Here is an 18,259-nt window from a genome sequence, read left to right as displayed (position 1 = left end):
CTGTTTGACTCTGCCTCCTTCTTCCTCCCAGATGTTCTTGGGGAACAGTGAGCCAGATGAGGAGATGCTGAACCTCTTTAATCCTCCTCTGTTTGCCCGCTTCATACGGATCCACCCCAAAGGCTGGGTTAACGACATAGCCCTGCGCCTGGAGTTCCTGGGCTGTGACACCCAGCAGCGACACTGAGAGACAGGGCAGGGGGCTCCACTGTGCAGCTCCACACTCAGGCCCACCTCATCTTTGTCTCTTCTATTTAATGAGCATAGCAGTGACGTGATGATCATGAAATAGTCATGTCATTGATGGATGAACAGAGTGAGTGAAGTTTAAAAGGTTTGTTTAGCTAGAATCAGAGTCATATATGATATGCTGTTGTAGTAAGTGTCTATTGATGAGCTTCAACTGAGAATAGTTCTTAGGTCTGGTCACTCCACTATCAATAGTATAACACATTACGTTAGTTTATGAAGACGGACTCTCACAGACGGTTTGTCTCATGTACAATATATACTACTACAAACACTATGACTTCAGACATTCCAGATGTGATCAAATACATGTAAATAGTACAGTATAACAATTATTTCTGTCTGGATGGGACTGTGACAGTAATCTGTACAGTACTGTATGTATATGCAATGTATCATATGCACTGAGGGGAGAGGGATAGAGTTTATATTGTTAAATAAAATTGGAATTATATCAAGCCTGGTCCCAGAGGTCAGTGTGGCGACACTCCCCTGCATGCACACACACGTCCTCCCATGCTTTCTCATCATGTCCTGTTCACCATCTCCCTTCCGTGACAGGAAGCAGTTTTGTCTTTGCTTTTGTTCTGTTCCTTTGCTCCAGCAAAGGGGATACTGGCAGTGGCTCGGTGTTTCTCTAGGATTAGGGAGGGTTGTTTCACCTTCCTTCACCTCATTCCTGTCTCTCCAGACTGTTATTCAGTCTTATCCACTTCTCACAGTCTCTCAAGCCATTGGCAAGTGTGATTGATTTGGTATAAAAACAGACACAGAGAGAGAAAGACAGCAGTGTGGGTGTGAGAGAGGAAGAGAGAGAGCAGTGTGTGTGTGTGTGTGAGAGAGAGAGAGAGAGAGAGAGAGCAGTGTGTGTGAGAGAGAGGAAGAGAGAGAGCAGTGTGTGTGTGTGTGTGAGAGAGAGAGAGAGAGAGAGAGAGAGAGCAGTGTGTATGTGAGAGAGGAAGAGAGAGAGCAGTGTGTGTGTGAGAGAGGAAGAGAGAGAGCAGTGTGTGTGTGTGTGTGAGAGAGAGAGAGAGAGAGAGAGAGCAGTGTGTATGTGAGAGAGGAAGAGAGAGAGCAGTGTGTGTGTGTGTGAGAGAGAGGGAGAAAGACAACAGTGTGTGTGTGAGAGAGAGAGAGAGAGAGAGAGACAGCAGTGTGTGTGAGAGAGAGAGAGAGAGAGAGCAGTGTGTGTGTGTGTGTGTGAGAGAGAGAGAGCAGTGTGTGTGTGAGAGAGGAAGAGAGAGAGCAGTGTGTGTGTGAGAGAGAGAGAGAGAGAGAGAAAGACAGCAGTGTGTGTGTGTGTGAGAGAGAGAGAGAGAGAGCAGTGTGTGTGTGAGAGAGAGGGAGAGGAAGAGAGACAGCAGCATGTGTGAGAAAGGGAGTACAGTGAGCAGTGTGTTTGTGGACACTGGGTACATAAATCCTCTCGTTATCAGCCCCTCACTGAGGAAGTTGACCACAAAGCCGTGTTGTTAGGTTTGGGAGAACAGACAGACAACACTGCTGGACAAATGTTGGCAAAAACATCCCACTAGGCACAAACTGGTTGAATCTGTGATGACATTGAATCAATGTGGAAAACTGATTGGATTTGAGAGAGGAAAAAAAATCAGCGTAAGGGCATGTATTTATTTCACCCAATTCTTTACCTAAATCCAATGACATTTTGGCAATTTTGATTGATTTCAAGTCGAATTCACATTAGTTGACAACTCAACCAAATATAGATTCAAACTAGACGTTGAACTGACATCTGTGCCCAGTGGGATGACAGACAGAAAGAAGCACAACACTTTATCCCTGCCCAAACAATAACAGAACACAATCCCTATCACCATGGGAACAGAAACATGTATATTCACCTGGTTTTCACTCCAATAAAACCTTAATAGGTCTTAATCATACTAGCGTCCTGTCCAAGGGATGTACTTGTACATCAAGCTTCCTCACGCTACAAAAACAGGACATAGGACCTAAGAGGACAGGAGACTAGCCCATAGGGGCATGTTAGGGCCTTTCTGGTTCAGACAAGGCAGAACTTACTCTACTTAGTCATGTAAGCAATGATGACTGAACTCTGTTTTATATTTGGCAAACCCTCTTCTCTGTGTGTGTAAGTTAGTTTGTAACAACAATACAAATCATGTGACACCATCAAAGGAGCCTTAGGACTTCTAGTGTCAGATTGGTGAGAGAGAAGTTTCAGAACAGAATAGCAGTTAGTAGTCCCTAGTGGTATGAGTCACACCTACTATGGAAACACCCATATGATTTCTGTTACATCTCTTCCTCCTGGAACCTCAGGACCCATGTCCACAAAACAATCATACCCCTGTAAATAAAATGTGCCAAATTCGTAAGTAGATTTCACAATGTGTAAAAACTTTATGGTTATGCAATCTGAGATGATTCAGTTGATCTGTGTGTGGTAACTGTACTATGGCATAGTGGGTTTTTATTTTATTTTTGTGTGCTCCGTTACATAGTGAATATGAAGTGTCATATCTAGGTTGTCCCTAGAAACAATAGGGTTTAGTTGTGTTCAATAGTACTACAGTATAACTCACTGTGTTCTGAAGGGGAGAAGGGGCCCTCTTCTGGAAACACTGTGCAAGTGCATCACTTAGCTACTGTTCGGTACCTACAGGCCAACCAAGCAACCTATCCTTTCTACAAGAGCCATCTATATAGCCCCTGCCCCATTCACACACAGGAGAAAGCAGGCAGTAACAGAAAACCATCTGTGCAACATTTTGGCAACAACCCCGTGTCCAGCCACACAGTCCCCTAATCCCCCAAACTGTTCTACTTAAAACCCCTTCACACAGTCCCCTGCTCCCCAACACTGTACTTAAAACTAATTCACTCAAACTAATTATCCACCCATCCATCCCAGGCCAGGCCACGCTCAGACCTGCTTAGCCTGAATGTAAGCCACCAGAGAGGGGTGCAACAGGGTAGTACAACACGCCTGACTGCTGGTAGTTCTAAAACCTGAACAGAATTCTGGTGGTTATTTCCTGGTGCATTCAACGGCGCATGCTTGCTAACTCATTTTTGATTGGCAATTACGATGATGCGGCCTCTGCAGAAGTCAGCCCATTCAAATGTCTTGTGCGTCGCTGAACAGCGCACTGAGCGCAGTTGAGAAGTTGTCAAGGAAGTGAGTTTGTGTTTAAACAAGACCTCACACCATCATCTACCGTCAACCAATCATGTCAATGCACAGCTATACGGAGTCCTCCACATTGTTACACATTTTGGGAAGGCCACCGGCAATGTGGTTCAGAGCTAAATGTGGCCTCTGCATGCCTCCACAGGCTCCGCGATTGCGCAACACCATCCATCTGGCGCCTCTGACCACATGTTCGGATCAATCATAAATTGTATTTCAGTGAGTAAAGTGGGTCAAATGGGGGAGCAGAGGGAGAGTCTACATTCCAAATGGCACCCTATTCCCTATGTAGTGCACCCTATTTCTTATGTAGTGCACCCTAAGGGCTCTGGTCAAAAGTAGGGCACTATAACAGACAATTTATGCTTGATCTGAAAATGTGGTCAAAGGCGCCATATGGATGGTGTTGCACAATCGCAGAGTCTCTGGAGGCATGCAGAGGCCACATTCAAATCAAATGTATTTATATAGCTCTTCTTACATCAGCTGATATATCAAAGTGCTGTACAATAACCCAGCCTAAAACCCCAAACAGCAAGCAATGCAGATGTAGAAGCACGGTGGCTAGGAAAAACTCCCTAGAAAGGCCAAAACCTAGGAAGAAACCTAGAGAGGAACCATGCTATGAGGGGTGGCCAGTCCTCTTCTGGCTGTGCCGGGTGGAGATTATAACAGAACATGGCCAAGATGTTCAAATATTCATAAATGACCAGCATGGTCAAATAATAATAATCACAGTAGTTGTCGAGGGTGCAACAAGTCAGCACCTCAGGAGTAAATGTCAGTTGGCTTTTCATAGCCGATCATTAAGAGTATCTCTACCGCTCCTGCTGTCTCTAGAGAGTTGAAAACAGCAGGTCTGGGACAGGTAGCACGTCCAGTGAACAGGTCAGGGTTCCATAGCCGCAGGCAGAACAGTTGAAACTGGAGCAGCAGCACGGCCATAGGACTGGGGACAGCAAGGAGTCATCATGCCAGGTAGTCCTGAGGCATGGTCCTAGGGCTTAGGTCCTCCGAGAGAGAGAATGAAAGAGAGAATTAGAGAGAGCATACTTAAATTCACACAGGACAACGGATAAGACAGGAGAAGTACTCCAGATATAACAGACTGACCCTAGCCCCCCGACACATTAACTACTGCAGCGTAAATACTGGAGGCTGAGACAGGAGGGGTCAGGAGACACTGTGGCCCCATCCGATGATACCCCCGGACAGGGCCAAACAGGCAGGATATAACCTCACCCACTTTGCCAAAGCACAGCCCCCACACCACTAGAGGGATATCTTCAACCACCAACTTACCATCCTGAGACAAGGCCGAGTATAGCCCACAAAGATCTCCGCCACGGCACAACCTAAGGGGGGGGGGGGTGCCAACCCAGACAGGAAGATCACGTCAGTGACTCAACCCACTCATGTGACGCACCCCTCCTAGGGACGGCATGGAAGAGCACCAGTAAGCCAGTGACTCAGCCCCTGTAAGGGTTAGAGGCAGAGAATCCCAGTGGAGAGAGGGGAACAGGCCAGGCAGAGACAGCAAGGGCGGTTCGTTGCTCCAGAGCCTTTCCGTTCACCTTCACACTCCTGGGCCAGACTACACTCAATCATATGACCTACTGAAGAGATGAGTCTTCAGTAAAGACTTAAAGGTTGAGACCGAGTCTGCGTCTCTCACATGGGTAGGCAGACCATTCCATAAAAATGGAGCTCTATAGGAGAAAGCCCTGCCTCCAGCTGTTTGCTTATAAATTCTAGTGACAATTAGGAGGTCTGCGTCTTGTGACTGTAGCGTACGTGTAGGTATGTACGGCAGGGCCAAATCGGAAAGATAGGTAGGAGCAAGCCCATGTAATGCTTTGTAGGTTAGCAGTAAAACCTTGAAATCAGCCCTTGCCTTAACAGGAAGCCAGTGTAGGGAGGCTAGCACTGGAGTAATATGATACTTTTTTTTTGTTCTAGTCAGGATTCTAGCAGCCGTATTTAGCACTAACTGAAGTTTATTTAGTGCTTTATCCGGGTAGCCGGAAAGTAGAGCATTGCAGTAGTCTAACCTAGAAGTAACAAAAGCATGGATGAATTTTTCTGCATCATTTTTGGACAGAAAGTTTCTGATTTTTGCAATGTTACGTAGATGGAAAAAAGCTGTCCTTGAAACAGTCTTGATATGTTTGTCAAAAGAGAGATCAGGGTCCAGAGTAACACAGAGGTCCTTCACAGTTTTATTTGAGACGACTGTACAACCATCAAGATTAATTGTCAGATTCAACAGAAGATCTCTTTGTTTCTTGGGACCTAGAACAAGCATTACTGTTTTGTCCGAGTTAAAAAGTAGAAAGTTTGCAGCCATCCACTTCCCTATGTCTGAAACACAGGCTTCTAGCGAGGGCAATTTTGGGGCTTCACCATGTTTCATTGAAATGTACAGTTGTGTGTCACCTGCATAGCAGTGAAAGTTAACATTATGTTTTCGAATGACATCCCCAAGAGGTAAAATATATAGTGAAAACAATAGTGGTCCTAAAACGGAACCTTGAGGAACACCGAAATGTACAATTGATTTGTCAGAGGACAAACCATTCACAGAGACAAACTGATATCTTTCCGACAGATAAGATCTAAACCAGGCCAGAACTTGTCCGTGTAGACCAATTTGGGTTTCCAATCTCTCCAAAAGAATGTGGTGATCGAAAATACATTGAGTTCCATCCTGCATCCCTGTATAAAGACAAACTCACTTCCTTGACAACTTCCTTCACAACAGCTCTGCGCTGCTCTGCGAAGCGCAAGAAGTATGAATGCCCTTATTTCTGCAGAGCCCATATCACCGTAAATGCTGCACTGCCAATGCAGATGTGAGATTGACCGTATAGCGCTTTTAAAGGGAATAGGGTGCCATTTGGGAGGTAGCCAACAGCTTGACACCTGGCTGTACTGATCCCTGTTCATATGGAAATATATAGCAGTCAGGGCACGGATAACAGGCATCATTTCATTTATCCCTGAGTCATACTGAGACTGAGCTAACAGAACATCACATCATTTAACATCCCATAACACATTTATGGTAGTCATAGCTACTGTCAGAACTAACTAAACCATGTTCATATGCAAATATGGAAGTTATTCACAGGGCTAAAATATACACTGTTTCCCCATTAGTCAGACATAATATCACATAGTTTCAACTATAGCATATGGAAATATGCCAGTTAGTCAGGGGGCAGTTAACACACACCATGATGCTCAGCCTCAGTGCATTTTGCAATGAGTCATACTGTGTCTCACACACACACTTACAGGCAGTATGTTATATCCAGAGACATACAGTATAATGCTGTGGATGGCTTCACTCAGCTGGGCAGAGAAAACTCATGCAGTTCCCATCATATTACACGATAACAAATTGTGTTTTATTACAGATCCGAAATAACTTGACATGTATCTAGCAGCATACATCTTCATTTCAAATCTTGTGATTCCTATTGTTATAAAATTTCTTGAAAAAATACAATGGAAAATATATATATCTGAAAAGTTGAGGGAAAGAGATTGGTGACAGTTGGTAGGAAATCTGAGGTGAGAGTTGTGATGAAGATAACAGCAGAAACATTGTGCAAGAGATGAGATAAAATATTAAACAAGAGCAGCACAGTCATGTACAGTCTACGGGTGATGAACAGTCTACAGGTGATCCAGTCAGGGTGATGTACAGTCTACAGGTGATCCAGTCAGGGTGATGTACAGTCTACGGGTGATGTACAGTCTACGGGTGATGTACAGTCTACAGGTGATCCAGTCAGGGTGATGTACAGTCTACAGGTGATCCAGTCAGGGTGATGTACAGTCTACGGGTGATGTACAGTCTACGGGTGATGTACAGTCTACAGGTGATCCAGTCAGGGTGATGTACAGTCTACAGGTGATCCAGTCAGGGTGATGTACAGTCTATGGGTGATGTACAGTCTACGGGTGACACAGTCAGGGTGAAGTACAGTCTATGGGTGATGTACAGTCTACAGGTGATCCAGTCAGGGTGATGTACAGTCTACGGGTGACACAGTCAGGGTGAAGTACAGTCTATGGGTGATGTACAGTCTACGGGTGACACAGTCAGGATGATGTAAAGTCCACGGGTGACACAGTCAGGGTGATGTTCAGTCTACGGGTGACACAGTCAGGGTGATGTTCAGTCTATGGGTTATACAGCAAAAGCTAAAGAAGAAACTAGGTAGGTGTGGTCAGAATGGTATGCAGACGTGGGATACGTCCCAAATGGCTCTCTATTCCCTATATAGTGTGTTTTTTTTTTTTACCAGGATCCATAGTAGTCCGCTATAAAGGGAATAGGGTTCCATTTGGGACAGAGACTTCGTGTACACCAGCCCAAGGACGTAATAAAAACAGGACTGTATTTGACCTTAACTAACAGCCCTGTCTAACACACACTGGGCTGGCTCAGACTAAAAAACGACATATTGTTTGGGAGAAAACTCCCAAAAGATCACTGGGGTTTAGAATGCTATGGCTGCTATAGGGTGAGATACAATTAAAATACCAACAATATTAGGAAACATAAAATGTAATAATGTAGTTATTTAAGCCGTGTAAATATGAAGATGTATAATGAGATTATACTCTCATAGAGTACATGTAAGCCTATGTAACCCTATACGTGACCGTTCCTTGAACTGGTACTGGGCCTCAAGATTTCGGGTGCAATCTGCACTAGTGCCCACTCAGAAACCACTGCAGAGACAACAGGACTTTGACTAGCCAAACAGTGGTTAACACAATGAAGGCTGCATGTTTCACTATCAGTCATTAACCTCTCCTGTCCAAATATGTCTCAGTGGTTAATAATCTAATATTTCAATAGCCGATCTCATCAAAATACAAACAGAACAATGACCAGTGCCAAACTAAAGAGAATGATCAAAAGTATATCTTGTAGTGTTTGATTATAGCGAGCAAACAGCACAGTGTACTCTGCATCTACAGTATAAGGATAAGGATGCTTGGTGAGCCAGCAGCATAGCCCGGTAGACCAGACTGAATGCTGCACTCACAATGGTTCAATCTGGTTTAAACCAGGCTATATCCAGCAAGCTCTCTGACCAACTATAGGAGAATGATCAAAATAAATAATCAAAAGTGACATATTGTATTGCAGCTTGCTTGATCAAACAAGGTTTCCTCTTTCCATCTATCCTAAGGATGATAATGCACGGTGAGCGAGCGGGCTCTCAGACCAGCTGTAGGAGATATAGGAGCAGCATGGCGGCGAGATCAACAGAAGAGACGGAGGAACTTAATGAGGTAAGAGTAGAGATAACTTGGTGACCCTTGTCCATTCAGTCTGCAGCCTTAATGGAGGCTAGGACCATAGGGATAAAAGCTATATTATATGGCAGGTACTGAACTGTCAGAGGGAATGACATTTAGAGAAGCAGGAAGGAAAAATAAAGAGTTTAAAAAGTATGGCTCACAGCGATGGGGGAGACGGAAGGTACATCTCATATACACACACAGGTCTGACCAGTTTCCTCATGGATTGGAACTGTTATGTTATATTTCCGAGCATCTAGTAAAGCAACAATAATGAGTATTAATAACTGGAGTGAAGTAGATTGAAAATGGTGTTTTGGAACATGTTGGCAGTATGTGAAGCTCTGTGGCTCTGAAACTAACAGCTGGAGATAAAAACTGCAACAAGCAACCATTTCATTTCACTTGGAAGTATGATGTCATCATTTGAAGAATGCCAACATATTTAACTAGATTACTGAGGTATTGACGTGTTTGTCCTCTCTCCGTTTCCCTCTGTCCTACCATTAGGTCTAGGCCGTGTCCCGAATGTCACTCTATTCCCTTTATAGTGTGGTACTTTTGACCATAGGGCACTATATAGGGAAATAGGGTGCCATTCGGGACATTCATATTCAACCCTTCTGTCGTGCGTAAAATGTCATCTCATGTAGGTAAGTGGTCCGTTTAACATATATGAAACGTAACAGCAACTGCAATTTATTGAATTTCTCTACTAGAGTGAGAATCTCCATGAGGCAGTATCTGGTTATTACCGTGACGACGTATGAACCCAACAACCAGTATGTTGTCATCTGAAGATAAGAAGCAGCAAAGTCATCAACAAAGAGTCATCAGTTTGATGTGGACCTAGCCAATGAGTGCATGCATGTAATATCAAATCGTTCTCTGATCTGTGGACCAATGCCCCAAACACACACAGCAAAAACTATGACCTTTCGATTCAAAATTAAGCTCAATGCACTTCATGTAGATTTGGATTGTTTGCAAAAAACCTGGCAGACTAAAAGGTTATTTTTCTTTTCTTTCCAATTTTCACTTAGTCATATATTGACGCCAATGGATGTTAGGATTCACCCCCATGGGAATAACAAGATCCAAATGCCATTGGAAGAGACAGATGGTAAAAACATTTAGAAACTAAAAACAATAAAAACAAATCTGCAGAGTAAATAAAACATTGGCAAAACTTCTCAGAGGTGTATTTACTTTAAAGTATCCACACTTGTGTATGAAAACGATCTGATTGACTTAAAGTCTTAGAAATGTGACTGTTAAAAAAATGGATGTAAGGCTCTACAAAGTCAGAAGCCGGTAAATAATCTGTTCTGTTTGGTCTGGTACTCTCTATCCGTAGCTCCGCCATGGCACAGGTTACATATGGAAAAACTGCATAAGTACGTATGTGGTTGAGGTGACTTGGTTTTAGTGGCTTTTCCAAGAGGGAATCACCATTGAGACCTATTGAAACAGATTTGTTCTTCCTTGATCGATCAGAAACAAAATTAATTGAAACTTGCAAAATGTAACTGCAATAAGTTATCATAATAACTTAAATATTTCAAAATGTCCTATATTATGCCCTAGATCTACACTACCGGTCAAAAGTTTTCAAACACCTACTCATTCAAGGGTTTTTCTTTATTTTTACTATTTTATACATTGTAAAATAATAGTGAAGACATCAACACTATGAAATAACACATATGGAATCATGTAGTAACCAACAAAAAGTTTTAAACAAATCAAAATATACAGTTGAAGTGGGAAGTTTAAATACACATAGGTTGGAGTCATTTTTCAACCACACCACAAATTTCTTGTTAACAAACTATAGTTTTGGCAAGTCGGTTAGGACATCTACTTTGTGCATGAAACAAGTCATTTTTCCAACAATTGTTTACAGACGGATTATTTCACTTATAATTCACTGTATCACAATTCCAGTGGGCCAGAACTTTACATACACTAAATTGACTGTGCCTTTAAACAGGTTGGATAATTCCAGAAAATGATGTAATGGCTTTAGAAGCTTCTGTTAGACTAATTGACATAATTTCAGTCAATTGGAGGTGTACCTGTGGATGTATTTCAAGGCCTACCTTCAAGCTGAAATAAATCATTCTCTCTACTATTATTCTGACATTTCACAATCTTAAAATAAAGTGGTGATCCTAACTGACCTAAAACAGGGCATTTTTATTCGGATTAAATGTTAGGAATTGTGAAAAACTGAATTTAAATGTGTTTGGCTAAGGTGTATGTAAACTTCTGTATTTTATATTTGAGATTCTTCAAATAGCCACCCTTTGCCTTAATGACAGCTTTACGACATGATTCCATATGTGTTATTTCATAGTTTTGATGTCTTCACTATTATTCTACAATGTAGAAAATAATAAAAAATAAAGAAAAATGGGTAGGTGTTCTAAAACTTTTGACCGGTAGTGTATATAATGAAACACCTACAGACAGAAAGAACATAACATTAAATAAAGTGTGAGATGCTTGTGGTCCAGACAGAGAAGTACAAAGTACTCTATTCAATTACTCTAATACCATTTATCTTTCTGAATAATCTGTCATTTAAAAACCTACTGAAGCATATTAAAACATTTACATACTCTGATTCCAGACGTAACAGAGTTTAAAAAATATTTGTTTTCAGGCGGCCAGCTCTATATGGTACACACTTATTGTGTGAATTCACATTTTGAAGTCTAAAACCATTTTAAATGAGCTGAAAGACACAGGGAACGAGTGCACTGTTTTGGATTGTGTGACGCCCAGGTCCTGTGATAATGCCAATCGTCTCTTCGTTCAAGGAGGATGATCAGTGACGTGTTCCTCCTTTACTTCAGAGGGCAAAAAAACCTTCTCCCCCTCTTTCCTTAGACCACAGTGATCACTATAAGGAACTCATGGCGTTCAGAGAGGAGAGGGCTTCCTATAGACAGGAGGGGTCTTCCTATAGAAACTGTGTCAGAGGTTCGAGAGGTACATCATCAGGTAGTCCGTGGTCAGGGGCCGGGGTTCAGGGGCCGCGGTTCAAGGGAGGAGGTGCAGTGACGGACAGATCTCAGGTGCTGGTGAATAGAATCCCTGAGAGAAGGAAGAAGGAAGAGAAAAATATCAAGGAATTGTGTGTGTGTGTGTGTGTGTGTGTGTGTGTGTGTGTGTGTGTGTGTGTGTGTGTGTGTGTGTGTGTGTGTGTGTGTGTGTGTGTGTGTGTGTGTGTGTGTGTGTGTGTGTGTGTGTGTGTGTGTGTGTGTGTGTGTGTGTGTGTGTGTGTGTGTGTGCGGTGTCCCCTCTCATACCTTTGTGTAGTGCTACTCAGATGTGTGTCTCCACGTCAGTGTACCCAGGAATCATGTTTCCGTTAGAGCAGGCCGCCGGGGGCAGCATATGATCCGTGCTGGGGTCATCCGGCCCCCCATCCTGGTTCTCAAAGGCTCTCTGCTGCCGCCGGTGTATCAGGGGCACAAAGAACAGCACAATGCCCCCCACGATGGGAGGGCCCCCTGCCAGGTAGAAGGCCACGTTGTAATCACCACAGTAGTCATGCAGGAGTCCTGGGGGACAAGGGAGGGAGAGTTTTCAGATGTAGTGTATGGAACCACTACTCGTTACTCAAGATAGAAGCACTGAGCAAATCTCGATTGTATTTCCTTGATTCCTCGTGTCCACTCTCAACGCCTCTTTCTCAAAATGAATTGGTGGAGAAGATCTAAGGGAGAAGCTTTTGATATTTTGCTCCAATGTCCTTTGATATTCACCCACTATCTTGGTGATTCAAGTTGTTTTACCTGTTTGTCTGTTTTATTCCAGCAACTAGCTCAGAACTAATAATTAGCGGTCTTAAAATGTCTAAGAAGATAAGAAATAGTTTATTAGTCTGGAGGGCTGTCAGATGGTACAGCATCAGCAGTCAGGCGCCAGCTAGGGGCATGTCTTTGCTTTATTATTTTTACAGGGTAACCATAGAAACCATGCGTACCACTAAATTGGGGTACATTTTGTTAAAACGTTCCTCAGCAAAGTGTGTCTAGTGTATGTCCAGGGTGATGGGGAACACTGGCCAAAATATTCAGTCAGGAGCTAGCTAGCTAAGTGGCCCTGCCATAAACAAGAACTGAAAATGACAGATAATTCCTCCAACATCTGGCACTAAGAAAATAAATAAATAAAGAGAAAGAGAGAGAGATTCAGCCAGGCCTCACAGGACACAATGTCAATACAGAACACTGAGGCTCTGAGAAGGAGGACGAGCCGGGAGACAGACCTGGGTTTAAATATTATACAGAATCTTTCAATTACTTTAGCCATGCTTGATTGAGCTTGCCTGGCGTGATGTAAACAATTATTCAGTCTACTAAAGTGTAGTCTGCAAACCCCACACATCTGGCACTCAAGGCAGACTCAAGCAAAGCTCAAAGTATAAAAAAATATATCTAATACTATTTGAACCCAGGTCTGCCGGGAGGCGAGCAGACAGGCTTATGTCCAGTCTGGGTGCTCCTGATGCAGACTGACGGGGCATGATTCCTCCTCCTTCTCATTGGGATCTCTGGAGTGTTTTCAGCCAGAGGAAATATTCTGAATATTGCAGATAGACATATAATGACTCCCTATTCAACATGACTGATACTTGTTCTATGTAATACATTTCTATCAGAATCCTTGCATCACTCTGAACAGCACCCTGGTGGTCTGAACAGAAATGTGGCGAGTGGCAGTGGAGCCTGAAGAGTGGCAGTGGAGTAGCAGAGCCCCATAAATGCAGCCATAATGTCTACAAACCATCGCTAAACTATCCACTATCCGAGACTACTATTCCCTCTGAAACAAATTACCAGCCCTGGATCTCAGCCACTTTACTCAGGGTGCATCCCAAATTTCACCCTATATAGTGCACTACATTTGACCAGAGCTCTATGGGCCCTGGTGAAAAGTAGTGCACTATAAAGGGGATAAGGTGCCATTCGGGATGCATTCTCACTCTACACGTGGTCCCGTGTGGCTCAGTTGGTAGAGCATGGCGCTTGCAACGCCAGGGTTGTGGGTTCATTCCCCACGGGGGGACCAGGATGAATATGTATGAACTTTCCAATTTGTAAGTCGCTCTGGATAAGAGCGTCTGCTAAATGACTTAAATGTAAATTTACTCTATAGACCAGCTACATTCAGAGCCAAGACCAATGACGTACATAAACGCAGTGAATATACGCATGTATATGGAGGAGACATGTCAGCTCAACGGCATGATAAACACAAAATACATTATTCTAATCCTACCCCATTTATAATTCCATATGGAATGTGGCTATCCTCAAAGGACTTACAGGGCCTTTGGAAAGTATTCAGACCCTTTGACATTTTGCTAGGTTACAGCCTTATTCTAAAATTGACAAAAATGTTTTTTTCCCTAATCAATCTACACACAATAACCCATAATGACAAAGAAAAAACAGGATTTTATAAAAAATATAAAAACTGAAATATCATATTTACATATGTGTTCAGACCTTTTACTCAGTACTTTGTTGAAGCACCTTTGGCAACTATTACAGCATCAAGACTTCTTGGGTATGACGCTACAAGCTTGACACACCTGTGTTTGGAGAATTTCTCCCATTCTTCTCTGCAGATCCTCTCAAGCTCTGTCAGATTGGATTGGGAGCGTCGCTGCACAGCTATTTTCAGGTCTCTCCAGAGATGTTCGATCAAGTTTAAGTCCGGGCTCTGGCAGGGCCACTCAAGGACATTTAGAGACTTTTCCCGAAGCCACTCCTGTGCTGTCTTGGCTGTGTGCTTAGGGTCGTTGTCCTGTTGGAAGGTGAACCTTCGCCCCAGTCTGAGGTCCTGAGCGCTCTGGAGCAGGTGTTTAATCAAAGATATCTCTGTACTTTGCTCCGTTCATCTTTGCCTCTATCCTGACTAGTCTCCCAGTCAGTCCCTCCTGCTGAAAAACATCCCCACAGCATGATGCTGCCACCACCATGCTTCACCGTTGGGATGGTGCCAGGTTTCCTCTAGAAGCGACGCTTGGCATTCAGGCCAAAGAGTTCAATCTTGGTTTCATCAGACCAGAGAATCTTGTTTCTCATGGTCTGAGAGTCTTTAGGTGCCTTTTGGCAAACTCCAAGCGGGCTGTCATATGCCTTTTACAGAGGAGTGGCTTCAGTCTGGCCACTCTACCATAAAGGCCTGATTAGTGGAGTGCTGCAGAAATGGTTGTCGTTCTGAAAGGTTCTCACATCTCCATAGAGGAACTCTTGAGCTCTGTCAGAGTGACCATCGTGTTCTTGGTCACCTCCATTACCAAGGCCCTTCTGCCCAGATTTCTCAGTTTGGCCGGGCGGCCAGCTCTAGGAAGTCTTGGTGGTTCCAAACTTCTTCCATTTAAGAATGATGGGGGCCACTGTGTTCTTGGGGACCTTCAATGCCGCAGACATTTTTTGGTACCTTAAAAAAACTGTTTTTGCTTTGTCATTGTAGGGTATTGTGTGTAGATTGCTGAGGATGTTTTTTTATTTAATCTATTTTAGAATAAGGCTGTAACGTAACAAAATGTGGAAACGGTCAAGGGGTCTGAAAACTTTCCAAAGGCACTATATAAATGGTACTACTATGCTAGCTCGGGACTTGACTTTTCTCGATGGGAAGGAATAAGTTCCTGTAGAGAAACTAACCATATTTTTTATCACGTTGGCTTCCACTCCTAAGTTTTGAGGTGATACTCAGCAGCAATTGCCTGTCACATAGAAGTAAACCATCTCTTTATCAATTGCCATTCAAAATCTTTGGAGGTCAGTGTTTAGTAACCCAAGGAACCGATAGTACTCACCAGCGATGGGGGGTCCTGCGGTCATGGGCAGGGCCATGAGGCCCAGTAAGTATCCTATAGCCTGGGAGGCCTGCATGGGGCCCACCAGCTCAAAGGCTATAGGAGCCATGATGGTGATGAAGCAGCCGTCACACAGCCCCAGGAACACACACACCACAATCAGCCCCTCGAACACAGTGCACTGGGGGATCATCATGGACATCAGCCCCAGCACCATGAACGACACCGACTGGGGGAGAGAAGAGCAGGGACAATAAACACACAATAATTAATGCCATTTAGCAGACACTTTTCTCCAAAGTCACTTGAAGTACAGTGGTGTGGGCGTACATTTTACTTTGGGTGGCGTTGTGTAACATGTCGGAGAGAGGAGTCTTAGGTTAATGTTGTCCAATACCTCTCCAGACTAATACCTTCTCCCTTATACACTCTTTCACTTCATACAGAAACAACAAAGCAACTGACCAACATGGCAAACAACTTGGGTCAAATCCATGTCAAATACTTTCAACCACTTCAATTAGTTACATTTTATCAAGCGCAGCGAGTTCTTTACTTACACTACCGTTCAAAAGATTGGGGTCACTTAGAAATGTCCTTGTTTTTTAAAGAAATGCTTATTTTTTGTCCATTCAAATAATATCAAAATGATCAGAAATACAGTGTAGACATTGTTAATGTTGTAAATGACTATTGTAGCTGGAAACGGCAGATTTTTTATGGAATATCTACAGTTGAAGTGGGAAGTTTAAATACACTTAGATTGGACTCATTAAAACTCGTTTTTCAACCACTCCACAAATTTCTTGTTATCAAACTATTGTTTTGGCAAGTCGGTTAGGACACCTACTTTGTGCATGACACAAGTCATTTTTCCAACAATTGTTAACAGATAGATTATTTCACTTATAATTCACTGTATCACAATTCCAGTGGGTCAGAAGTTTAAATACACTAAAGTTGACTGTGCCTTTAAACAGCTTGGAAAATTCCAGAAAATTATGTCATAGCTTTAGAAGCTTCTGATGGGCTAATTGACATAATTTGAGTCAATAGGAGGTGTACATGTGGATGTATTTCAAGGCCTACCTTCAAACTCAGTGCCTCTTTGCTTGACATCATGAGAAAATCAAAAGAAATCAACCAAGACATCCGGGATGCTGGCCTTCTAGGCAGAGTTGCAAAGAAAAAGCCATATCTCAGACTTGCCAATAAAAAGAAAAGATTAAGATGGGCAAAAGAACACAGAAGGCCAGCATCCCGGAGTCGCCTCTTAACTGTTGACATTGAGACGGGTGTTTTGCAGGTAGTATTTAATGAAGCTGCCAGTTGAGGACTTGTGAGGCGTCTGTTTCTCAAACTAGACACTAATGTACTTGCCCTCTTGGTCAGTTGTGCACCGGGGCCTCCCACTCCTTTTTCTATTCTGGTTAGAGGCAGTTTGCGCTGCTCTGTGAAGGGAGTAGTACACAGCAATTTCTCGCATTCAATGGCCTTCTTTCTCGGAGCAAGAATAGACTGACGAGTTTCAGAAGAAAGTTCTTTGTTTCTGGCCATTTGGAGTCTGTAATCGAACCCACAAATGCTGATGCTCTAGATACGCAACTAGTCCAAAGAAGGCCAGTTGTATTGTTTCTTTAAATCAGGACAACAGTTTTCAGCTGTGCTAACATAATTGCAAAAGGGGTTTCTCATGATCAATTAGCCTATTCATCCGAGAAAATGACTTTATCCCAGTCCTCAGCAGTCCAATCCCTGTACCTTTTGCAGAATATCAGTCTGTCCCTAATGTTTTTCCTGGAGAGAAGTGGCTTCTTTGCTGCCCTTCTTGACACCAGGTCATCCTCCAAAAGTCTTCGCCTCACTGCGTGCAGATGCACTCACACCTGCCGGCTGCCATTCCTGAGCAACTCTGTACTGGTGGTGCCCCGATCCCGCAGCTGAATCAACTTTAGGAGACGTTCCTGGCGCTTGCTATACTTTCTTGGGCACCCTGAAGCTTTCTTCACAACAATTGATCCGCTCTCCTTGAAGTTCTTGATGATCCGATAAATGGTTGATTTAGGTGCAATTTTACTGCCAGCAATATCCTTGCCTGTGAAGCCCTTTTTGTGCAAAGCAATGATGACGGCACATGTTTCCTTCCAGGTAACCATGGTTGACATAGGAAGAACAATGATTCCAAGCACCACCCTCCTTTTGAAGCTTCCAGTCTGTTATTCGAACTCAATCAGCATGACAGAGTGATCTCCAGCCTTGTCCTCGTCAACTCTCACACCTGCGTTAACGAGAGAATCACTGACATGATGTCAGCTGGTCCTTTTGTGGCAGGGATGAAATCCAGTGGAAATGCTTTTTGGTGATTCAGTTCATTTGCATGGCAAAGAGGGACTTTGGAATTAATTGCAATTCATCTGATCACTCTTCATAACATTCTGGAGTATATGCAAATTGCCATCATACAAACTGAGGCAGCAGACTTTGTGAAAATTAATATTTGTGTCATTCTCAAAACTTTTAGCCACAACTGTACACTGTATTTCTGATCAATTTGATATTATTTTAAAGTACAACAAATGGGGTTTTCTTTAAAAAACAAGGACATTTCTAAGTGACCCCAAACTTTTGAACGGTATTGTATGTATTTGAAATAATCATGGATT

At 43.1% G+C, this 18,259-nt stretch overlaps 2 protein-coding genes across 2 annotated transcripts in view; one reads left to right on the top strand and one right to left on the bottom strand.

The window, feature by feature from the left end:
* Window positions 1-707, top strand: part of LOC139581621 (coagulation factor VIII-like) — a 33,305-nt gene extending 32,598 nt beyond the window's left edge. The window contains exon 26 of the mRNA XM_071411575.1: window positions 32-707. Coding sequence (XP_071267676.1) covers window positions 32-187 — 156 coding nt within the window. The 3' untranslated portion in view covers window positions 188-707. The remainder of the gene's footprint in view (window positions 1-31) is intronic.
* Window positions 708-5,620: 4,913 nt separating this feature from the next.
* The window catches only part of LOC139581619 (monocarboxylate transporter 8-like), a 95,487-nt gene continuing 82,848 nt past the window's right edge, over window positions 5,621-18,259 (bottom strand). The window contains exons 6-8 of the mRNA XM_071411574.1: window positions 15,597-15,825; window positions 12,067-12,321; window positions 5,621-11,851 (exon numbers count right to left, since the gene is read on the bottom strand). Coding sequence (XP_071267675.1) covers window positions 12,083-12,321; window positions 15,597-15,825 — 468 coding nt within the window. The 3' untranslated portion in view covers window positions 5,621-11,851; window positions 12,067-12,082. The remainder of the gene's footprint in view (window positions 11,852-12,066; window positions 12,322-15,596; window positions 15,826-18,259) is intronic.

The sequence above is a fragment of the Salvelinus alpinus genome, chromosome 7 (assembly GCF_045679555.1).
Source record: "Salvelinus alpinus chromosome 7, SLU_Salpinus.1, whole genome shotgun sequence".
Taxonomy (NCBI): Eukaryota; Metazoa; Chordata; class Actinopteri; order Salmoniformes; family Salmonidae; genus Salvelinus; species Salvelinus alpinus.
The sequence above is the reverse complement of the archived record's forward strand: the minus strand, read 5'-3'. Positions and strand labels throughout refer to the sequence as shown.